The sequence below is a fragment of the Ahaetulla prasina genome, chromosome 4 (assembly GCF_028640845.1).
Source record: "Ahaetulla prasina isolate Xishuangbanna chromosome 4, ASM2864084v1, whole genome shotgun sequence".
Taxonomy (NCBI): Eukaryota; Metazoa; Chordata; class Lepidosauria; order Squamata; family Colubridae; genus Ahaetulla; species Ahaetulla prasina.
In genome coordinates, this window is record NC_080542.1 from 93,121,690 (window position 1) to 93,145,031 (window position 23,342).

General features: G+C 35.7%; 1 protein-coding gene across 2 annotated transcripts in view; it reads right to left on the reverse strand.

Annotated features, from left to right (window-relative positions):
* Positions 1–23,342, reverse strand: part of RBMS3 (RNA binding motif single stranded interacting protein 3) — a 783,951-nt gene that overhangs the window by 130,677 nt on the left and 629,932 nt on the right. For both annotated transcript variants that reach the window (XM_058180900.1, XM_058180901.1), the window contains one exon: positions 12,459–12,505. In XM_058180900.1, the coding sequence (XP_058036883.1) occupies positions 12,459–12,505 (47 nt within the window). The remainder of the gene's footprint in view (positions 1–12,458; positions 12,506–23,342) is intronic.

Sequence of the window (23,342 nt, forward strand, 5' to 3'; positions counted from 1 at the left end):
GGCTTTTTCCTTCTTATTATTATAAGGTTTTTATGGTGAAATTAAAAAGTTGCATATCCTGTCCTTGTTTGAGCTTTTCGTAATGGGATTTAAAACCAACTTTATTGTTTTATTCTTATGTTTAATGTTATTTTCAAGCAATTAACTGTTATTACTATATTCTCACTTCCTCCTGGCTCTTTTAATGCCTGGTTCAAAAGTCTGTTCAAAATATTACTTACTTACTTACTATGACTATAACTTGTTGCTGGCAATCCTTATGATTTATATTGATATATTGATCATCAATTGTGTTGTAAATGTTGTACCTTGATGAACGTATCTTTTCTTTTATGTACACTGAGAGCATATGCACCAAGACAAATTCCTTGTGTGTCCAATCACACTTGGCCAATAAAATTCTATTCTATTCTATTCTATTCTTCCTAGGATAACATGTTGCAATACTTCCCTGTAAGATTTTTGTAGTCAGTCATTAAACAAATGTAGTACTCATAAATTTTTTACGCAGAGAGTAGCTGAATACAAAATAGATGGTAAATAAATTTCATAATAAAAATAAATAAACATCATCAATGCATTGATGATGTCACCTAATTTGGGTAATGAAATGTCATCAAGAAAATAACCAAACTCAGAGAGCATCAAGGACTTCTCATTTCAACCCTGAGCTACAAATATTCTCCTTTATTGAAAAAAAGTGTGGACAATTTATGTGGCAAGGCCAGGGGATATCAAAATGAAGAGAGAGAATTTGAGAAGATCACAATGTGTCAAGATCTGAAAATCAAAGTTGAAAGATTAGGACATGAATCCGCCATGATAGTCCCATAGGGTGCCATACCAATTTTTTTTGGAATAATGCTTAGAAAATTCATTGACAAAATTTCTATCTCTCAATTACAAAAGGCTACACTGCTTGGATTCACACATAAACTATGTCAATATATTATGACATTCTAGGTTCTTGGAAGAAGGAAATGGAGAAGGAAAAGGCAAAAGTATATTTGCCATGAAAACCCCATGGACAGTACCAAAAGGCAAAAAGATATGACACTGGAAGATGAGCCCCTCGGGTCGGAAGGTATCCAAAATGCTACTGGGGAAGAGTGGAGGGCTAGTATTAGTAGCACCAGAAAGAGTGAAGCGACTGGGCCAATCTGAAAGGATGCTCAGCTGTGGATGTATCTGGTGGTGAAAGGAAACTCTGATGCTGTAAAGATCTATTCTCCGTGGGAACCTGAAATCTAAGATCCATGAATCAAGGCAAGCTGGATGTGGTCAAACAAGAGATGACATGACTGAACATCGACATCTTAGGAATCAGCAAACTAAAATGGACAGGAATGGGTAAATTTAATTCAAATGAACATCAGGTATACTACTGTGGGCAAGAATCCCTCAGAAGCCTTCATAGTCAATAAAAGAATAGGAAAAACAGTAGTGGGATACAATCCCCAAAATGACAGAATGATCTCAGTTCGAATCCAAGGCAAGCATTCAATATCATAGTAGTCCAAGTCTATGCCTCAACCACTGGTGCTGAAGAGGATGAAGATGACCAGTTCTATGAAAACCTACAACACCTTCTAGGATTAACACCAAAAATTGATGTTCTTATCATCATGGAGATTGGAATGTAAAGTAGGAAGTCAAAAGACCTTGGGCCTTAGGAAGTCTGAGCAACAACAAAGCTAGTGGAGGTGAAAGTATTCCAGCTGAGCTATTCAAAATCTTAAAAGACAATGCAGTAAGAGTGCTACACTCAATATGCCAGCACATTTGGAAAACTCAACAGTGGCCACAGGATTGGAAAAGATCAGTTTACATTCCAATTCCAAAGAAGGACAATGCCAAGAATGCTCAAACTACTGCACTATTGCACTCTTTTCACATGTTGACAAAGTTATGCTCAAAATCCTACAAGCTAGCCTCTAGCAGTATGTGAACCGAGAACTACCAAAAGTGCAGGCAGGATTGTGAAGAGGCAGAGGAACCAGAGATCAAATTGCCAACATAGCTGGATCATGGAGAAAGCTAGGGAATTCCAGAAAAACATCTATTTCTGTTTCATTGATTATGCTAAAGCCTTTGATTGTGTGGATCACAACAAATTGTGGCAAGTTCTCAAAGAGGTGGGAGTACAAGACCATTTTATTTGTCTCTTGAGAAACCTATATGTGGGTTAAGAAGCAACAGTGAGAACTAGACATGGAACCACTGATTGGATCAAAATTGAGAAAGGAGTTCGGCAAGGCTGTATACTGTTACCCTGCCTGTTTAACCTATATACAGAGCACATCATGAGAAAGGCAGGGCTAGATGAATCACAAGTTGGAATTAAGATTGCCAGGAGAAATATCAACAACCTCAAATATGCAGATGATACCACTCTAATGGCAGAAAGTTAAGAGGACATAAAGAGCCTTCTGATGTGAGTGAAGAAGACGAGTGCAAAAGGCTTGAAACTCAACATTAAGAAAACTAAATCATGGCTCCCAGCCCTCTCAATTCTTGGCAAATAGGGAAGAAATTGAGGTAGTGACAGATTTTATTTTCCTGGGCTCCAAGGTCACTGCACATGGGGACTACAGCCAAGAAATTAAAAAACACTTGCTCCTGTGGAGGAAAGCTACAGCAAATCTAGACAGCATACTAAAAAGCAGAGACATCCGCCTGCCAACAAAGTGCATATAGCTATGGTTTTCCCAGTTGCAATGTTTGGTTGTGAAAGTTGGACCATAAAGAAAGCTGAGTCTTAAAGAATTGAGGCCTTTGAACTATGGTGCTGGAGAAGACTCCTGCAAGACCCTTTGGACTGCAAGGCAATCAAACTAGTCAGTCCTAGAGGAGATGAACCCTGACTGCCTTTAGAAGGCTAGATCCTTAAGATGAAACTGAAATACTTAATGAGAAGGAAGGACTTACTGAAGAAGAGCCTAATACTGGGAACAATTGAGGGCAAAAGAAGAAGGGGACGACAGAAAATAAGGTGGCTGGATGGAGTCACTGAAGCAATCAGCGTGAGCTTAAATGGACTTCAGGAGATGATAGAGATCAAGAACTCCTGGAGGAACATTTTCCATGGGGTTGCAATGGGTTGGACACGACTTCGTAACTAACAACAACAACAACAAGGTTCTTAGTAAAAACCTGAGATGTATGAAAGCCAACATCAGCTTAAGAACTGGCACCTATGATTTCGGATTGTGGTGTATATAATTATATTCTGATTACTAAGTTTGTCAAAGATTTACTACTTTTAAATATATGAACCAAAACTTGGTGCATATATTAAAAAATAGTTTTTTCAATTATTAATTATTATTAATTATTATTAATTATTAATTATTATTAATTTCAATAGCAATATGTGTACGCGCGCTTGTGTGTGTTTAAACATGTGTAACTTGTATTTTGCTTGAATCTGCCTTACTTTTAATTAACCAAATAAGAACTGTGCCTTTTTTATTTTCTTTAATGGTTTCAATTATATTGATATCCCTATTTTATTTTCTAGGCCAGTTCATTTTACTCTGGAAGAACCCTTAAATAATATACAACAAGACATAGCACTTTGGATGCAATCCATATTTTACAACATTTTTAATGACAACAAAGAGGCAGGCAGCAACCGAGTCACAGCATGTAAAAATTCCTGTTATTGCAAGCACTAGCACAGTGTGACACACAACACTTAAAAAAAGTTTCTAATAATATTTCTTGGAATTCCTAGTGACTTCTTGTGGAACTGAAGAACTTCATGGACCCCTCTTGAGAAAAACAACTCTAGGCTGCTAAAAACATGCTTCTCAAATTAAGCAAATACAAATTACCCGAATGATCCTTTACTGATCTATTTTAGGTTTTTTCCCCCCCATATAGTGACGTCTCAGGCACTTATGTTCAGACACACTTTAGCAGGAACTTTCTCCAGTTGGGTCTCTATCTCATACACACATAATATTCCCCTTCCCCAAGCCTCCTACTTTTTTATGTGTCTTTTCTTTTTTAAAAAAGTGAAGTCCAACACTGTACTGTTTTATTATTTTTGTAAATTCCAGAGGTGGAAAGATTTCACACCCAGCTTTCCCATATCCCAGGATTTTTACTGATTTGCAGATCCATGCTCCTAAGCATGCCTACTTTACTTATTGCATCTGAATCATAACTACTTCTTGTCCATTTTCATATTTACCTTTTTCTCTATTGCAGTATTGTTCAAACCTGGCAACTTTAAGAAGTGTGGACATACTGGCTGAGAATTCTGAGAGTTGAAGTCCATATATTAATAACACATATATCAAATGTCAAATTTGAAAAACATTGGTCATGTCAGGAAATTGTTATTTGCCTAACTAGTTGGCCAGGCAATATATAAACTAACCAGTGGTGGGATTCAAGTAATTTAACAACCGGTTCTCTGTCCTAATGATTTCTTCCAACAACCGTTCACCAAACTGTTCAGAAAGTAAACAACCGGTTCTCCCGAAGTGGTGCGAACTGGCTGAATCCCACCACTGAAACTAACTATGTATGTTTGCAGTAAGAAAGGCATGATATTGCTTTAAGGCTGTGCTGCATCATGCAAGCTTCCTAATTGGTTGAGCTCTGTAAATTAGGGCTTGTGGGGAATCTACAGAGATGCTACAGCATTGTAACCTGATAACATGCTGCAACTGTATATTTGAGCTTTATGATCATTGCTTGATCATGGCTAGTTACTGATTCCTCAAGATACTGACTATTGTGAATTGAACTGTGTTTTGCCGAACTGAAAGAAGACCTTGTTTGTTGTACAAGTCTACGTTGGTAAGAAGACCTGATATTTGTAACATCCCTGACTAGTTTTATATGTATATGACCTGGATTGTTTTTGGACTATGTCTTTGCCTTTTCCCTAAAAGTAAAGGAATATCAAACCCCAGTTTGTCTTCAAGTGACTGTTATTGTATACAACCAGTCTCAGTCGTTTTCATGCATAAGGTGCTCTGCTCAACAGTCCACAACCTTGGTTGTGAACCCAGATTACCCTTAACAGGTCAACTCATAATTCTACAACTGGATCCTCTTACTAGAACTATAATTCCTCTAATAATCACTTCAAGGTAAAAAAAAACCCATACCCACCAATATTTTTCCAAGCTATAAACAATTATATAAACAACTACCAATGATGCACAATTATGATAACATGTGTATCAACTATATATTAAAATTGGCATCTTACAATTCAAATACATTTGGATCCAGTGTCTTTGTGCCAGCAGGAGGCACCAAAAAAAATTTCACTGATGATACTCTGATTAAAAAAAAAAAAAGTGTTATTAGTTTACTTTGCCCATTCTGTTTTCAACACACTTTCCCATTATAAGCTGAAGGGATGCAAATTGCAGAGAAATTTTCCAAGAAACACAGGAGTTTTAAGAGAATGGAAGAAATCAATGAGCATCATTTCCTTGTGCCAACATAAACAATCTGTTGGTTCTAAAATCTCTTATATTTCTATCAGGCTTACTGTCAAGTTTAACCATGAGTTCTGAGACACTCAGCTTATGTCAGCATTGCAAGATAGTTCAGTTGATTTTATTGTAAGATTATATCAATAGCATCTTCCAAGTCTGAAAGTACATATTTCCCCCTCATTTTACAATTCAAGTAATTAAGTAGGGTTCCAGAACAGAACAGAACAACAGATCTGGAAGGGACCTTGGAGGTCTTGGACTTGGAAGGGACCTTGGAGGTCTTCTAGTCCAATCCCCTGCTCAGGCAGGAAGCCCTAAGCCATTTCAAACAAAAGGCTGTCCAATTTCTTCTTTAAAACTTTCAAAGTTGGAACATCCACAACTTCTGGAGGCAAGGCCTTCCACTGATTAATTGTTCTAACTGTCAGGAAATTTCTCCTTAGTTCTAGGTTGTTTCTTTCCTTGAATAATTTCCATCCATTGCTTCTTGCCCTTCTGATGCTGTGGAAAATAATTTGATCATCAACCCCTCGATAAGATAACTTTAATAAAGATAACTTTATCGTCATTTTTTTACTGCGAACACTGGCCCACATTAAAAATGAAATTCTGTTGCCTGCTCTGAAAAGAAAATATATATCTACCCAAACACATACATAACACACATATACATATGCTATATACATACATAAATAACTACACTATACACATATATTGTTGTGACTCAGGTTCCTGGACTCGGACTCCTGAAGGAGGATGATTCAGAGACTGAGGAGGAGGAGCTGGCAAGGCCTGCTTCCCCTGGGCCCTCTTCCTCCCTGGCACCCACCCAGGAGGAGGAGGAGGGGCTGGCAAGGCCTGATTCCCCCGGGCCTTCTTCTGTTTTGGCAACACCCCCAAAACAATCTTGGCTTGATGCGAGACTGCGCAGACGTGACCGGCGTGCGCAGCAGAGGAGGCATTGGGACAAGGTCAAAGAATGATGAGTCACGGAGTGACACCCACAGGGGCTATAAAGCAGGAGGCGGAGCTTCCTGGCTTTTTGTCTTGGACAAAGCAGTGAATTTGCGCGGGCAAACTGTTTCAAGGGAGGAAAGAATATATTCATGAGTGACTCTTGCCTTATATATAATTTCCTAGTTATCTCCAGAGACTTGGCAGGCACATGGGTAGACGTGGCCAGAACATCTCTGTGCCAGAAGGAATCCAGCCAAATGTAAATAAACTTGAAAAGAAGGCCTTTGACTGACTTTTTGTTGGGAGTATTGGGAGAGGGAAACAGAACATATATATTAATCGCTGTGCATTTTAAATATGTAGTGGAAAGAGAGTACACAAGGCTGATGCTATATGAAACAAAACTGTGACTGAATCTAGATGTTCTGCATCCTCCTAGAAGGTAATAAGGAAAATGGGTCGTGAAGTGGATGTGTAGTGTGTAGTGTCCCAGACAATTCTAAGGACTCTCCCCAACTATCGCTTATGTGCCATGTCCTGGATAGAAGGAAGTGAACTACCAATGATTTTTTCTGCCATTCTCACCACTGTCTGCACTGCCTTCCTGTTTGAAGCAGTAATGCTTTTAAACCAGACAGTAATGCAATATGATAGGATGCTTTTGATCGTCCTTCTATAAAAAGTGGTAAGCAAAGGAAGATGAATTTTTGTCATGAGATTTATTTTATTTATTTATTTTATTTTATTAGATTTTTATACCGCCCTTCTCCCGAAGGACTCAGGGCGGTGTACAGCCAAAAATAAAACCCACAATATACACAATTAAAACCGAGTTTAAAACGAAGCATATTACAAAAGTGGCCGACATCTAAAAAATTTAAAACCCTAAAATTAATAAAAAACCCAATTAAAATTTAATAAAACTTTTAAGCCAGTCCCGCTTGAATAAATAAATGCGTTTTCAGCTCACGGCGAAAAGTCCGAAGATCAGGCACTTGGCGTAAACCAGGGGGAAGTTCATTCCAAAGTGTAGGAGCTCCAACAGAGAAGGCCCTACCCCTGGGGGCCGCCAGCCGACATTGTTTGGCGGACGGCACCCTGAGAAGACCCTCTCTGTGTGACCGTACGGGTCGGTGGGAGGCATGGGGTAACAGCAGGCCGTCCCGTAAGTACCCGGGCCCTAAGCCATGGAGCGCTTTAAAGGTGGTAACCAGAATCTTAAAGCGCACCCGAAAGACCACAGGAAGCCAGTGCAGACTGCGCAGAAAGTGGAAGTTATTGAGACCCGTAATTGTAGACATTTTTGGCACAGGCAAAATAATGGCTGTCTTAAAACATGATGGAACCACTGCTTGTGGCAATGAAAGATTGGAAGTATCAGTGAGAACACAAGCCAACTCGTCTGCACATTCCTAAGAATACAGCCAATCTGACCCTGCTTTCCAAATGTTAACTTTCTGCAATGTTCTTTGGACAGTGGTAACATCAAAACACTTGCTCATCAGGATGGAGCACAGATTTCCTTGCAGGTGTGCTATTTGAAGCCTCAAATCTTCCAAAAAATGTTTGAAGCTATTTGAAGCCTCAAATCTTCCAAAAAATGTGTTCAGCTCGTTTAGAAAGTCTGTGTCACCCTTACCACACAATGGAGCCATTTTATAGTTTGTAATGGCCTGGATGCCTAGCCACATACACTTGGTGTTCATCAGGTCCTGAAAAAAGTTCTGAATTTTCTGACTATGGCCTACCTTTGCTCTTTTTATGGTGCTTTTCAAATTGTCTCTGGCAGTCCTAAGTGCCAGCATATCACCAGATTTAAAAGCCACATTCCGTGCTTTCAGCATCTTGCAAACCTCATATGTCATCCATAGTTTTTCATTTGTGGTTTTTCATTCGTGGTCTCAACTATTGGAAAACTGCTATCATGTCACCCCTAGTCCTTCTTTTCATTAAAGTTTCATTAAACTAGATATACCCAATTCCACCCACCATTCTTTATATGTTTTAGCCTCCATTCTCCATCTTTGTTGCTCTTCTCTGCCCTCTTTCTAGAGTCTCAAGATCTTTTTTACATTGTGGTCACCAAAACTGGATGCAGTAATCCAAGTGTGGTCTTACAAGGCACCTGACATGCCAAGGCACAATATAGGAAAAACATTACTCTTGGGCAACTTAATACTTAAATATTACCAAATTATTACTGAAGCAGAATTTTCAAAGTCTAATTTGAACTAGCAAGTCTTACTAAATAATAAAGTAGCAAGATTTTTGCACATGTAAATCTCAAATATAGAATTAGTTAGCTCTGTTGAAAAAGGCATACCTGAGGCCCAATGAGAATATTAAGGAAAGCCACCAAAGCATATAATCAATAAAACTTCCTATTTTTGGAAGATCAGAGTATTGGGAGAAGAGATTTAGAGCTCCTTGAAGTCACTCAACTTTCTGCCCCTTTCAAAACCAGCAGAAATGTGTGATTCAAGTCTCATAACAAAATTAATATGGTCATATATAACATGAATTATAATACTGCTATTGAGATAGTTTTTATAGCTGGGTAAAATTCAGCCGGTTCTATCCGGCTCGGGCGAACCAGTAGCGGCAGTAGTGGCTCTGCCCACACACACGGATGTCATGACGTCACTTTTTTGTGATGATTTTAAGCCTCTGCACATGCACAGAAGGCTTTGTGCACACGCAGACAATAGCACGTGGGCGTGGAGCAAGCACGCGCGTGGTATGCACACATTTGTGAATCAGTGGGGAAGGTAAGTGAATTTCACCCCTGCTTTATAGGTACATCAAAAGGATTATATCAGATTTTCCACATACTCAGAGCTTTCACATGCTAGCACTGAAGTGTTTCTATCCAGTATGGGAGAAAACTGTGTAAACTTAATGAAAAGCTTCCAAGTTCTGATTTGTCTCAACAATAAAGCAGTATGAGATTTCTAAACTGTGAAGGTGGCAGGAGAAGGCTACTGAATCAGAATGCCTTCTTTCGATGCTTAGTAGTGATAACACCAAATATAACAAAATATTTTATCCTTTTGCTATAGATATTTAATTCTGGGAGTGGTCATTTTCTGTGATTAGAGAGCTGATAGAAAAGATCTCGCCAAAGCCCAACGATACCACACTGTGGTGGGGAGGCAAATAGCATAAGCCTATTATACTGTCTAACATGACTCTGGACTGGAAAAAGACCTATGACCTATGTTTTGACCTAGGCTTCCTCAAAAAGCAAACAGCACAAATTTAGTCCCAGCATACCTCTTTAATTCATACGGCTGCAAATTACTTTCATTTACAGTCTGCAAGGCTTGATAAACAGTCCCTCAGAGGAAGGTTATCAACACCCACCTATCTCATGTGGAATGCTGCCAAAGAGCTAATTTCCAGATGCAGGGCATGGCCAATCTTGGCACAGAGTCACAAACAGAAGTTTCAAATCTTGAATCAGCCAGATTAACTAATTGCTTCCTGAAAAAGCTCATGTCCCGTTCCATCTTCAGTGTGAAACATTCCCAGATTCAGATTGTGGGCCATGAACTGTTAGCTGCCAAAGTAAAGTTCAGGTATTGCAGTGTCAAATGACTACGCATGATTCAGAAATTTTCAGCTGAAGTTAAAAACAGATTTGAACTGTTCAACTTCACAGAAAGAAACCAGAGGAACTGTGGGAGGAATAAACACAATGGTCACTGAAGTAGCTCAAGAACACATTACATTCAAGAAATCAATGAAATTGGTGAGATGGATACAGAAACTACAACAGAGATTGTAGACAAGACAAGGAAAACAAAAGCCATTGATGACAGGAAAGAAATATGAGGACTAAATGCAAAGCCTTTAACTGTGTTGACCATAACAAGCTCTGGAACTTCCTCAAAGAACTGGAAATATCATCATATCACATCCAGCTCTTTCAGTCATTGCACTCTGATAAGCAGCCGTTTGAAGGAGATACAAAATGGTTCAGAATTGAAAAAGGTATTTGGCAATATTGCATCCTGTCAGAGATAGTATTCAGCCAGTTCAGATGGTTTGGGTAAACCGGTAGCAATTTGAATTGGTTTGCCGAACTGGTAAATACCCCTCTAGCTGGCTCTGCCCACGCCTGCCCAGCTGTCGGTTGCCCGGCCACTCCCGCGCTATATATAGAATAGAATAGAATAGAATGGAATGGAATGGAATAGAATTTTTTATTGGCCAAGTGTGATTGGACACACAAGAAATTTGTCTTGGTGCATATTCTCTCAGTGTACATAAAAGATATGTTCATCAAGAATTCTAAGGTGCAACACTTAATAGTTAACCCTAGTCGTAGGGTACAAATAAGCAATCAGGAAACATTCAGTATCAATATAAATCATAAGGATACAAGCAACAAAGTTACAGTCATACAGTCATAAGTGAAAGGAGATGTCTGATGGGAATGATGAGAAGATTAATAGTAGTGCAGATTTAGTAATAGTTTGACAGTGTTGAATTATTTGTTTAGCAGAGTGATGGCATTCGGAAAGAAAGGGATGGGAAAACCTGAGGAAAACTTGGCAATCAATAAACCATGGTGGACAATGCTTGTTTTGCCCTTAGTCGATTCCCCTCCCCAGCAGGAGTCCATCGATTTTGGAATTGCATGGCCACCAAGACAGAGGCCTTCAGCCTCCCGATCCTGGCTGATAGACAAACTCTTTTGCATTTGGATAACAGTCAGACCTTACACCTGTAACCAAAGGAAAAACCCAAAGCCAGTGTGCCAGAAGGCAGCCTGGTTACTGCGCCCTTCTTGTTTCTTCTTCTCGGCCCCTGGGCCCAGACACAGTCGCTGCTCCTCACCATAGCCGGGTCTGGACTTGCAATTATGTCTGCCCACTTCATTCTGCAAAGCAAGGCTCACAGCGCCCTTGTTCACCGCCATGCTGGGAGTCTTGACTAAGGCCGAATGCTCCAGCCTAACCCTTCCAAGGAAGGGGGCAGCTGAAGCTGTGCTTAATGTTGTCAGAGTTTCTTCCAAATAGTTGTTTTTTCAACCAATTGTCTCACTTTTGATTGGTGTCCAGGGGAAACATGAATACAATTGATAGTTGCTTATTTTAGGAATGTTGGAGAATTTCCTATACCCCTTCAACTTTAGCCTCATTTCAATTGAAAAGTAAATATAAAGCCTTCTTAGGATTGTATTCTAGGAAATCTTCTCTCCCTTGTGTACGTATAATGAAGTAAACATTATAACATAATTACATGAAGCGCTTGGTTGATCGGATCTATACAAAGACTATCTCTCCTGAAAAACATAAGATGTACCAAGAAGAAGAGAAACAAAATAATTTTGTGTAATGTGCTATGTGAGCCATGCTGGAATAACCTTGCCCCATTTCTGATTTCGAAACATTGTCAAGCATGGCATCTGTCTGAAATTACTAAACAAACAAAAATAATGCAACCTTTTGGTGTTCACATTATTCAGTAATAATGTGTAACTATTCCCTGAAGAGAAAGATTAGTCTAAAGGTTAAGTTATTGACTTTGGAGCAGGGAAATTCATATTTAAAACCCAACTATGGATTTCACAAGTTACTTTGCCCATTCAATCTCTTCTCAGTTCTGTTTACCTATAAGAGTGCTTTTTGTAAGAATAAAATCAGTATTCCACTGTGAGACATAAATGCCATACATACATAATGAATAGATAAATGAATAGTAATGCTTGCTGGGTATTCAAGATTCTTTGAAATATGCCTCCTACTCACAGCCTGCCTCCCTGAACAACTTGACCAGTGTCAATAAGTTAGCTTTAGATAATATAAAAATTGAAAGTACTATTTTTTAAATTCTGTTCAATCATTCCCAATTCATAACTAATAGTCTAGAAATAAATGAGGGAAAATGATTTTTCTTGCTTAATACATATTTAAATTGTCTCAAATAATACCACTGTGGTTGACTTGCTTTGAAATTGTGTATACAATTTGAAACTGCTTTAGAAAAGATCACAATGCTATTAAAAACAATAAAGTGTATGTTACTCACCCATTCTGTATAGTAGCTGTAGGGTCATATGTCAAGGCCATTCCAGCCTGTACAGAAGAAAGAAATAAGAAGATTACTCTTCTTGGATACAAACAAACAAACCATGCTACTTCAGGACAAATGAAAGATATTAATAATTGTATCAAAATTTGAGAAGATATTAAACAGAGGAGAGCATTTTATAGCCTCCATTGCTGATATAAACTGAGCTGTATGTAGGTACTTTGTAGATACTTGTTCTCTAAGAAATTGAATGTGATTGAGTGCTGAGTTTTATAAAGAATTTAAAGAATTAATAATACCAAGATTGCAAAAATTATTTAATGGAATATTACATGGTGGAGAAGTACCTTCGTCATGGAATAGAATGGTGATATCCCTAATTCCTAAGCCAGATAAAGATTTAGAAAGGATTGAGTCCTATCGGCCCATTTCTTTAATTAATCAGGATGCAAAGATATTTACTGCTATTATAAGTAATAGATTAAATAGATTTATAGATAGATATATAAGTTACAACCAAGTAGGTTTCGTGAAGGGCAGATATATGAGTGATATTGTTAGAAGAGTATTAAATATTATAGATGTAGCTGAACATAATGGTGATAAAATTGGTATAGTATCATTGGATATTTTAAAGCTTTTGATTCTGTACAATGGGAAACTATTAAAGTAATTGTGGAGGCTTTAGGCTTTGGTAATAAGTTTATACATGTTATTTCAAAATTGTATGCAAAAAGTAGTGCAAGAGTGAAGGTGAATGGAATATTAACTGAAGAGATAAAATTAGAAGCAGGTACGAGACAAGGATGTCCCTTGTCCCCAACATTATTTTTATTGGCTATGGAAATCCTGACAAAAATGATAGAAAAAGATGAAGAATTAGAAAGATATAAGGGATATAAGATAAATTTGTATGGATGATACTTTAATTATTTTGAAAATATAGAGAAAGACCTGAAAAGATATATAAGCATTTGAAAGAATTTGAGGAAATGACAGGTCTGAAAGTAAATTGGTCAAAGTCAGAATTATTGATGGATAGTAATGGTAATGAGTCTGAGAATATGCAAGAGCAATTTGGGATAAGGATTAAAATACATTGAAATATTTGGGTATAGTGCTTTCACTCAAGGTTAAAGAATTGAAAAACTTAATTATGATGTGGTGATTAATGAAATTGAGAAGAAGATAGATAAATATAAAATGTTAAAGTTGTCTTGGTTTGGTAGAATTGCAATGTGTAAGATGATGTTGCTGCCCAAGTTCAACTTTTTATTCGAGATGCTACCACTAAATTTGACAGAGAAAGATATTGAAGGATATCAGAAAAACTGGATAAATTTTGCAATGGTGGGAAAAGACCTAGATTAGTGAAGAAAATGTGGTATCAAAATCAAAAGGAAGGTGGATTAGTAATCCCCAAATTATTTAATTATTACTGTGCATATGGTATCCGGATAGTGGTAAAAATACTTAAAGGTGAAGATAACTATTGGAGAGACTTAGAGTTAAGGGATAGAGAGAAATTTGGATCAAGGTGATTTTTAGATAAAGCAAACTTAAAATGTGTAATTAGAAGTTATTGGTCAAAGGGATTAAGTAAAATGTGGAATAAATTTGTTAAAATTTTAATTCCGGATATAATCTTTTTGGGGGAGACAATTGGAAATTGGCCGATTAAAAATAATATAAAACGTAATGAAGTGATTAAAGAGGAAAATATAGAAATTATTAGAGATTGGATAAAAGTTATGGAAAATGAAAGGAGGAATAAAGAAATTATTGAAAAATTAGGGTTAAGTTGGTTTGAAAAATACAGATAGAAAATGGACAAAAAATTAAGGGAAAACTATTCGATAAATAGATGTGAAACTGAATTTGAATATTTAGTATCTCGGATTATGAAAGATGAAATTGGGCTAAAGGGACTCGTTAGTAGGGTTTATAAGATTATAAACTCTGATGAAAAATTACAAAGAGTGATGAGGACAAATTGGGAAAAAGATCTTAATATTGAAATACCAGAGTCAGATTGGAATGTGAATTGGAATAGTAGAATTATGAGAACTTTATCTATAAGGATTAAAGAGCATAATTATAAAGTTGTTTGAAATGGTATTTGACTCCAGTAAGATTGTCACAAATGGATAAAAAATTAGTAAAAATGTTGGAGATGTGAGATGGAATTGGGGACTTATGAACATATGTGGTATAAATGTGATAAGGTTAAAAGTTTTGGCAACAATTGGAGAAAATGATATTTGAAATGATGGGGAAAGTAATAACACTGAGAGTGGAAACTATATTATTGTTGGTAATTAAGGAAATAGAATTAACAAAATATGAAAAAGAATTGATTAGAATTATGATTATAATAGGTAGAATTATAATAGCTAGATATTGGAAATTAGATGTGATTTTTAGAATAGAAGAGTGGAATTCTGAAATGTGGAAATTAGCCTTAAATGATAAAATGACATGTGATATTAAAATTAGAAGTGGTGTGTATAAAGAAGATATTTTCTGGAAGACTTGGAAACCATTCGTGGACTATGCGCTTGGAACATTGGAAGCCTCGGTACCTGTACCTCGAGAACGTGGATTTTGGCAATCATGAGGATATATCCGAAGACCCAAATCTTCCTTTTTTTTAATGTATAGCACAAGGGTGGAAAAATGTATTTTCTTTTTTGTTTGTTTGTTTGTAATGTTAAAAAAAAATCTAAAATAAAATAAAAACTAAAAAAAAAGAAAGAAATTGAATGTGATTGTGTGTCCAATTTGTGTGCCCAATTTTGAAACTGAAAACAGCTGAAAACATCATTTAATAGAAACATTACCATGAAGTATAAGCCACAATTGACATAGCAAACCAGAAATAAGTGAAACCATTATTCCCCAATCTGCCATCCCAAGGTAAATTATTATTTACATCCCAAAGTAAATTATTTCTATCTTTTTCATTTCAAAATTTGAAAGTATCAAAATAAATTGCCTTGCTAAAGAAGGAAGAATATCAAAACAAGTAGAATATCAAATGGATAATGTGAGCAATGAATGATGTTGCCAAAGACCAATAAATTAGATGGAGTATGAAATGGAAGACCAACCACAAATTGTATAGTAATTAGGTAGTAAATAAGAACCAGAATTTCAAAACAAAACATAACAAGTGGTAGATTGATACAGAGGAAAGAGGCTATAAAGGTATGAACAAGATTTAAAATATGAAAAGTAATGTGGCAAGAAAAAAATTAAACAAACAAAAAGCACCTCCAAAGAAAAGAAGTAGAGTCAACAATGCAAAAGAGAATTGTTTAAACACTCTTGAATAAAATAAGCTTTACTTGATGGGAAAGTTAATTTGGGCCCATTGGCAAAGAATCTTTCATTGATAATTTATGACAATTCTGACTGAAAAAATATTGTGTAATTAAAAGATCTACTTTTTTTTTAGAAAAAAAATAAAACAATAAATTTGTTAGGGAATATTTCAAAATACATATAGCTATATATATAATTTATTTATTTATTTATTTCAAACAAGTTGTTTTTCTAGTGAAGCATGCCAAGAGATAAAGTTTTTTATTACATGTATGTAAGTAGGATATCTCTGAATATGCCCAAATAAAAACAAATCCTGAACAACAATTTTGCTTCCATTTGAAAATTTTAGAATTTAATACCTATTAGGGGACTTTCTCCACTGGTGAGTAAAGATGCTATATACCTATTGGTGAGTCCATGATGAAGAGAATTTGTCTTGGTGGATTAATGGAGCAAGACCTTGAGAAAAGACGTTAAGCTTTAGCCAAAGATTTAAAGACGCTATATAGATTCTTGCTTTGACTTTTGTCAATTCTGTCTCCAGGCACAGAAATGCATTTGAGACACAACACGGCATCTGGAGAATTGATCTAATGAATTTGGATTGAACAATTTCTAATGGTGTAAAACACGAAGCTGACGGTTTGAGCAAGGTCCCATAAAGAAGCTGTGCTAGTGATTTGGCCAGAAAAAGCTTAATTACAGTAGGGACCAAATGTCCTCCCTTTGTGTGGAAAAATTTAAGAATGGTGCTCGCTGATTGGCCCAAGGCAGCTTGTGCTTTCCATGTGCTTTTCTTGAATCATTGGCCTGAATGACCACCCTCAGGAATTTGAAGGTGGTTACTGCTCTATTTTTGTGGCCATTTAGATACTCTGAATAAAGTTTTGGCCTTTTTGCAAAGGTCATGATCTTTATTTTTTCATAATTTATGTCTAGTTTATTGTAATTACAATACTGGAGAAGGGTTCGCAAGGCTCTTTTAAGGCCTACTGGTATCCTGGAGAGGATCACAATGTCATCTGCATAGAGCAGGATGTTTCAGTCACCTATTTTTCGGGTGGTGGTGATTTGGTTTGTTTAGCCATTTTACCATGTTGTTTATGTAAAAATTGAAAAGCAGGGGGGCCAAAATGCATCCCTGTTAAATCCCCTTTTGAGTTTTAACTGACTTCGAGAGGGACCTTTGCATATTACACCTCACCTTGAGGGATGTTTTAGTAAATAGGGCACATAATAGATGAAGTACCCTGTGGTCAATTGAGGCAGCTTCCAGCTTCTCCCATAACTTAGTCCTGGTAACCGTATCAAAGGCTGCCTTGAGATCTATAAAACTGGTGTATAATGATATAGGTCTATTTGATATGTATTTTTCAATCAGATGATGAAGAACTAAGCACTGATCTGTGGTGCTTCTCCCCTCTCTAAATCTGGCTTGCTCTTCAACAATCAAATTCTCAAGATCCGCCACTCCTTTAGTTTATATTGGAGGTGTTTGGTGTAGAGTTTGCTGATTATGTTTAGCAGACTTATTGGTCTGTAATTGGCAGGGTCAACTCTCTTTTCCTTTTTAAAAATTGAAACAACAATTGCCAAGCCCCTCTCTTGTCTTTAGAGAATCGTGTGAGGGAGGAGCTGGTTCTTATGGGAACCTCCGATAGTGGATAATGATGATATTTAATATATAGTGTATAATCATCTGGTCCCAATCTGGCGCTGAAGTCTCCCCCTAGTAAAATCCTGGCTTTTGGATGGTCCATGTGAAGTTTACAATTATAATGTTCCAAATCCATCCAAACTGCAGTGATTTCAGCTTTAATTAAACAAAAAAAATTATTAATTAATTAAATTAATTTTTTTAGAAATTAAAAAAGAGACAAGCTCAAATGAAATTAGAAGACGAGTATAGGAATTTAGAGATGGAACTACAAAAATATGCACAAAAAAAGAATGTAAAAAATCAAATGGACTTAAAAAAACATGTTTAATTTAATAGAAAAAAGAAGATTTAGCACAAAAAAATTAAAAATTCTAAACAAAATTCTTTCAAAAATGCAAATAACCTGGAAGATGCTTGGCATATAGACTGAAAAAGGAAAAAGAAAAGAAATTGATTCACCAACTAACAGATGAAGAAGGGACTTTATATTATTGAAACGATGAAAAAAAGAAAATAATTCATGATTATTATGAAAAGTTATATGAACAAGAGATAATTTCAGAAGAAACAATAAAACAATACTTAGAAAAGCCAAATTAACCATAGTACCAGAAACATTTAAAACAGCACTGGAGGAAACAATAACAATGGAACTAACAGAAGCAATTAAAAGATAAAAAAAGGCAAAGCACCAGGCCCAGATGGACTACCAGCAGACTTGTATCAAACACTACAAAATGTTGTAAATAATTCAATGTTGGAAATATTCAATGAATTATTGTTAGAGGCAAAGGTACCAAATTCTTGAATGGAAACATATATTACTCTAATACTGAAAGAAAACTCAGACTTGCAGCAGATAGAGAACTACAGGCCAATATCCTTGTTGAATGCGGATTACAAGATATTTACTTCAATAATTGCAGAAAGATTAAAGATATTTTTAAATCGATTTATACATACAGACCAAAATGGTTTTTTACCTAAGAGACAAATTAAAGACAAAATGAGAATAATTTTGAACATATTGGAATACTATGAAGCACATCCAGAGAAGCAAATGGCATTGATTTTTCCTTGATGCACAGGGTTTTGATAATGTGAACTGGCAGTTTATGCTGATGCAATTAAAAGTTATGGATTTTGGGGAGAGATTTATCATTATGATCAAGACAATATATGGTAAATGGAGATATGATGGAAAAGGTAAACATTATGAAAGTCACAAGACAGGGATCGTATATGTCTCCATTATTATTTGTACTGATGTTGGAAGTACTAAATAAAAATGTAAGACAAGATAAGACAGGATAGCAGAATCACTTAGCATAATTTACGAAATATCTTTCAGAACCAGCTCCTTACCTAACTTATGATCACTAGACATGGTCACCCCTATCTTCAAAAAGGGTGATCCCAGCCTAGTTGATGATTACAGACCAATCTCATTATGTTGTGTCACCTGCAAAGTCATGGAATCAATCATAAATCAATCCATTACCCTCTACTTAGAAACTAACAACCTACTCTCTAACAAGCAATTTGGCTTTAGAAAAAAATTGTCCTGCTACCTGCAACTATTTCATTGCAAAAACATATGGACTTCAAAACTCGACAAGGGTAAATCAATAGATGCAATTTATATAGACTTCTGTAAAGCCTTTGATTCAGTGGTACACAACTAGCTACTTCTAAAACTAAAATCTTATGGAATTTCCAGATTCCTGCATATGTGGATAGCTGCGTTCCTATCAAACAGGCAGCAAGTAGTCAAAATAGGGAAAACCTTATCTAACCCTGTTAAAAGCGGTGTCCCCCAAGGCAGTGTTTTAGGACCCACACTATTTATACTTTATATAAATGACTTTTGTGATCATATTAAAAGCAACTGTGTTCTCTTTGTTGATGATGTTAAACTATTCCAGGGGTCTCCAACCTTTGTCCCCTTAAGACTTGTGGACTTCAACTCCCAGAGTTCCTCAGCCAGCTTTGCTGATACCATTGTCAACACCACTGACAATGCTACTACTCTACAAAAAGACCTTGACTTTGTATCAGAATGGTCAAACAATTGGCAGCTCCAAATCTTAACCAACAAATGCTCTGTCTTACACATTGGCAAAAAAAATCAGAACACAAAATACAAGTTGGACGGATACAACCTAATAGACAATCCTCAGTCTATCAAAGACCTTGGAGTATTCCTCTCAAATGATCTAAGTGCCAGAGCTCACTGTAACAGCATTGCTAAAAAAGCATTAAGAGTTGTTAACCTAATCTTGCGTAGTTTCTTCTCCGGTAATGTTGAACTGCAAACTAGGGCATACAAAACTTTTGCCAGAGCAATTCTTGAATATAGCTCATCTGTCTGGAACTCACACTGCATATCGGACATAAATACAATTGAATGAGTCCAGAGATATTTCACAAGAAGAGTCCTCCAGTCCTCTGCTCGTAACAAAATACTTTATGCCACCAAACTCAAAAGTTTGGGCTTAGATAATTTAGAACTTCACCGTCTTCAATCTGACCTAAGCATAGTGCATAAAATCATCTACTATAATGTCTTACCAGCCAATGAATACTTCAGCTTCAACCAAAACAATATAAGAGCACACAATAGATACAAACTCATCATAAACCGATCCAAACTAGACTGCAGAAAATACGACTTCAGTAATAGAGTTGTCAACGCCTGGAATGCACTACCTGACTCTGTGGTTTCTCCCCAAATCCCCAAAACCTTAGATTGTCTACCGTAGACCTTACCACATTCCTAAGAGGTCTGTAAGGAGCATGGATAAGCGCATCAGCATGCCTACCGTCCCTGTGCTAATGTTTTCTTTTATTCATACCCTTTACATGTGTTTATAATTATGTTTACACTTGTATCTGTCATAAAATACATGCTTGATGAAAATAAAAAAAATAAACAAAAATAAAAAATAAGGAGATAAAGGGTATGGAAATAAAAAAGTAAGAATATAAATTGCAGGTGTTTGCAGATGATTTGGTGTTTATATTAGAGAATCAGGGCCAAAATTGTTAAAAAGAATAGAAGAGTATGGTAAGATAGCCAAATTGAAAATAAATAGGGAAAAAACTATTAGTGAAAAACATTACAGAGAAACAGAAAACAGAGTTAATGAAGAGATTAGATATTCACATTACAAAGGAAGTAAAATATTTAGGGATTCAATTAACAGCAAGATGTGTAATGATTAAGGAAGATAATATAATTATTATAAGATGATAAAACAAATTAAGATAGATTTGGAAAAATGGAAAAACTTGCTATTATCACTAGTAGCTACAATCAAGATGAACATATTGCCGAGATTATTGTTTTTGTTTCAAACAATTCTGATAAAATTGGAGAAAAAAATATTTTGAAGATCTTAATAAAATAATAATGAAATACATTTGGCAAGGGAAGAAAGCAAGAATTAATTTAAAAATGCTACAAGATACAAGAACTAGAGGAGGGTTTGGAGTACCAAATTGGAAATTATATTATCAATCAGCAGTATTAGCATGGATGAAGGAATGGAATGTACTGAGAAATACAAGGTTATTAACGCTGGAGGAACATGACTTACAATTGGGTTGGCATGCCTTCTTAAGATATGGGAAAAGTAATAGTCACTTTCAAAGACACTATATAAGAAATGCCTTATTATTAGTATGGGACAAAATTAGAGAACAACATTATTTAAAGTTTGGCTTTCAACGATGGAAGCACTTATCCATCCAAATATTATAAATATGGGAAATATTGTTAGATATAAAGATTCTGAAAAGGGGGAGCTCAAAACTAAACAAGAATTGGAAAAACAATGTTTTGGTGTACACAATTGCAAATACAATCTAGATATGAAAAAGATGTTAAACTATATGGTTTTTATATGGAATTGGCAGTACTGAATAAGGTACTAACAGGAACAGAAGAGAGGGTGATTTTAAAAATAGTTACTTATTATGTATCAAATTAGAAGAACAAGTAAATGATAGCATGGGCAAAAAACTTTGGCTATATGATAGTTAGATAAATGGCAGCAACTATGGGATAGAAACTATAAATTAACTATGTCAACTGCATACAAGGAGAATTTGTATAAGATGTTTTACAGATAGCATCTTCCACTGGAAAGATTGGCAAAAATGTTAAAAGATAAATCAGCTAAATGTTGGAAATGTCACAAGCTACCGGGGTCATACTATCATATGTGGTGGACATGCTTAGAAGCTAAGAAATACTGGACAAAAATTTGAATGTGGTTGGAGAAAATGATACAACATATTGATTTCAAACCTGAATTTTTCTTGTTGGGGATTTTATCAGAAACTTATAGTAAAGAATTTTTTTTATCTTATTATTCCTGTAACAACTACAGCTAGAATTGTATTTGCACAAAATTGGAAAAGTGAAGAGATTCCTATGAATGAGAATGTTATTAAGAAAATATTAGAATGTGCAGAAATGAAAGGATTAACACTTGCAATTAAAGAAAAGGAAAGTTCTGATTATTATAGTATATGGGAGTTATTCTATCAATGGTTAGAGAACAAATAGGAAAATTAGAAAGAAAAGCAGAGAAGTGAAATATGGAAAATGTTTTAACAAAGTTAAATAAGCTAAGAAGAGGATTGTTGTAATAGTAGGTATGTTAGGTATTAGTATTAGTTAAGAATAAACAAAATATTAAATATGGCTATAAATCTTAATTGTTATTGCACAAAATATTTGTACCCAGACAACACACTGTTTAATGAAAGATGAAATGTTTGTATTAAAATAATATATTTATGTATGTATGTATGTATGTATTTATGTATGTATGTATTTATGTATGTATGAGTAGGGAAGCTGAAGGAGTGGTTTGACAGATAGACTAATATAACAACACCCATTTTATATCATATATTTCTACTTTAGCACTGACTCATCATATGAAAAACAAAAAGCTGTAAAGTCACATCAATACAGAGTACAAAATAGAATGCCTTTTTTTTTTAAGGAACTAATTTTTGTCTACGTTTCTTAGCCAGCTTTAACCCAGCTGGCTTACAAATACATTTTGTATCACTCTTTGTATAAATCTTAGATTCAAACTATTTTAAAATAAAACATTTCATTATTTTTCAATGATAAGTCAGAAAGAAGAACTCAATTTTGAAGCTGTTTAAAAAGACTCCCACTTTAAAAAGACCTTGTTCAGAGCTGGTAGTATGAGTAACATTATCAGCCTAGTTTTCTGGTAGGATATGAATTGCGCCACTCTTATATAACCTAAATTTCACCTTAGATTATAAGTAACTATAAGTAACTTAGAGTAATCTAAGTAACTTAGATTACTAAAATTACTTAGATTATATGTAACTAATTACACATAATTAGACCAAGATCCTTCTGATATACTTTCACATGATAACCAAATCAGGTAAAGGAAACTGGTTACATATGCTTTTGCAGAAAGCAATAAAGCCTGACACTTAGTTCTCCAATAATAATAGAACAATCCAAACCAATACAGCTTAATTTCTCTGTCAATGTCAAATTATGGTATTTATGTTTTTCTTATTTAATAGGAAGAACTGGGTCGATGAATTCATCCTACCGTCTATTAGTTCCCATTAAAATGGAAGTAAAGTTAGTTTCAATCTGAACACAATCAAAACTACAATTAACAATAATGATGTATATAAAGGTAAAGATTCCCCTCGCACTTATGTGCTAGTCATTCTATGTGAAGTGGGGTCGTAGGACTCAGGTGGGCTTGTTTATCATGTACCTGGCTCCTTGCTGTGTGACAACAGCCCTGCCCGAGCTGTTGGAGTTGCTGGCTGGGTTGGCAGTTGAAACCCCTAGACTGTTGATCATGGGGGATTTCAAT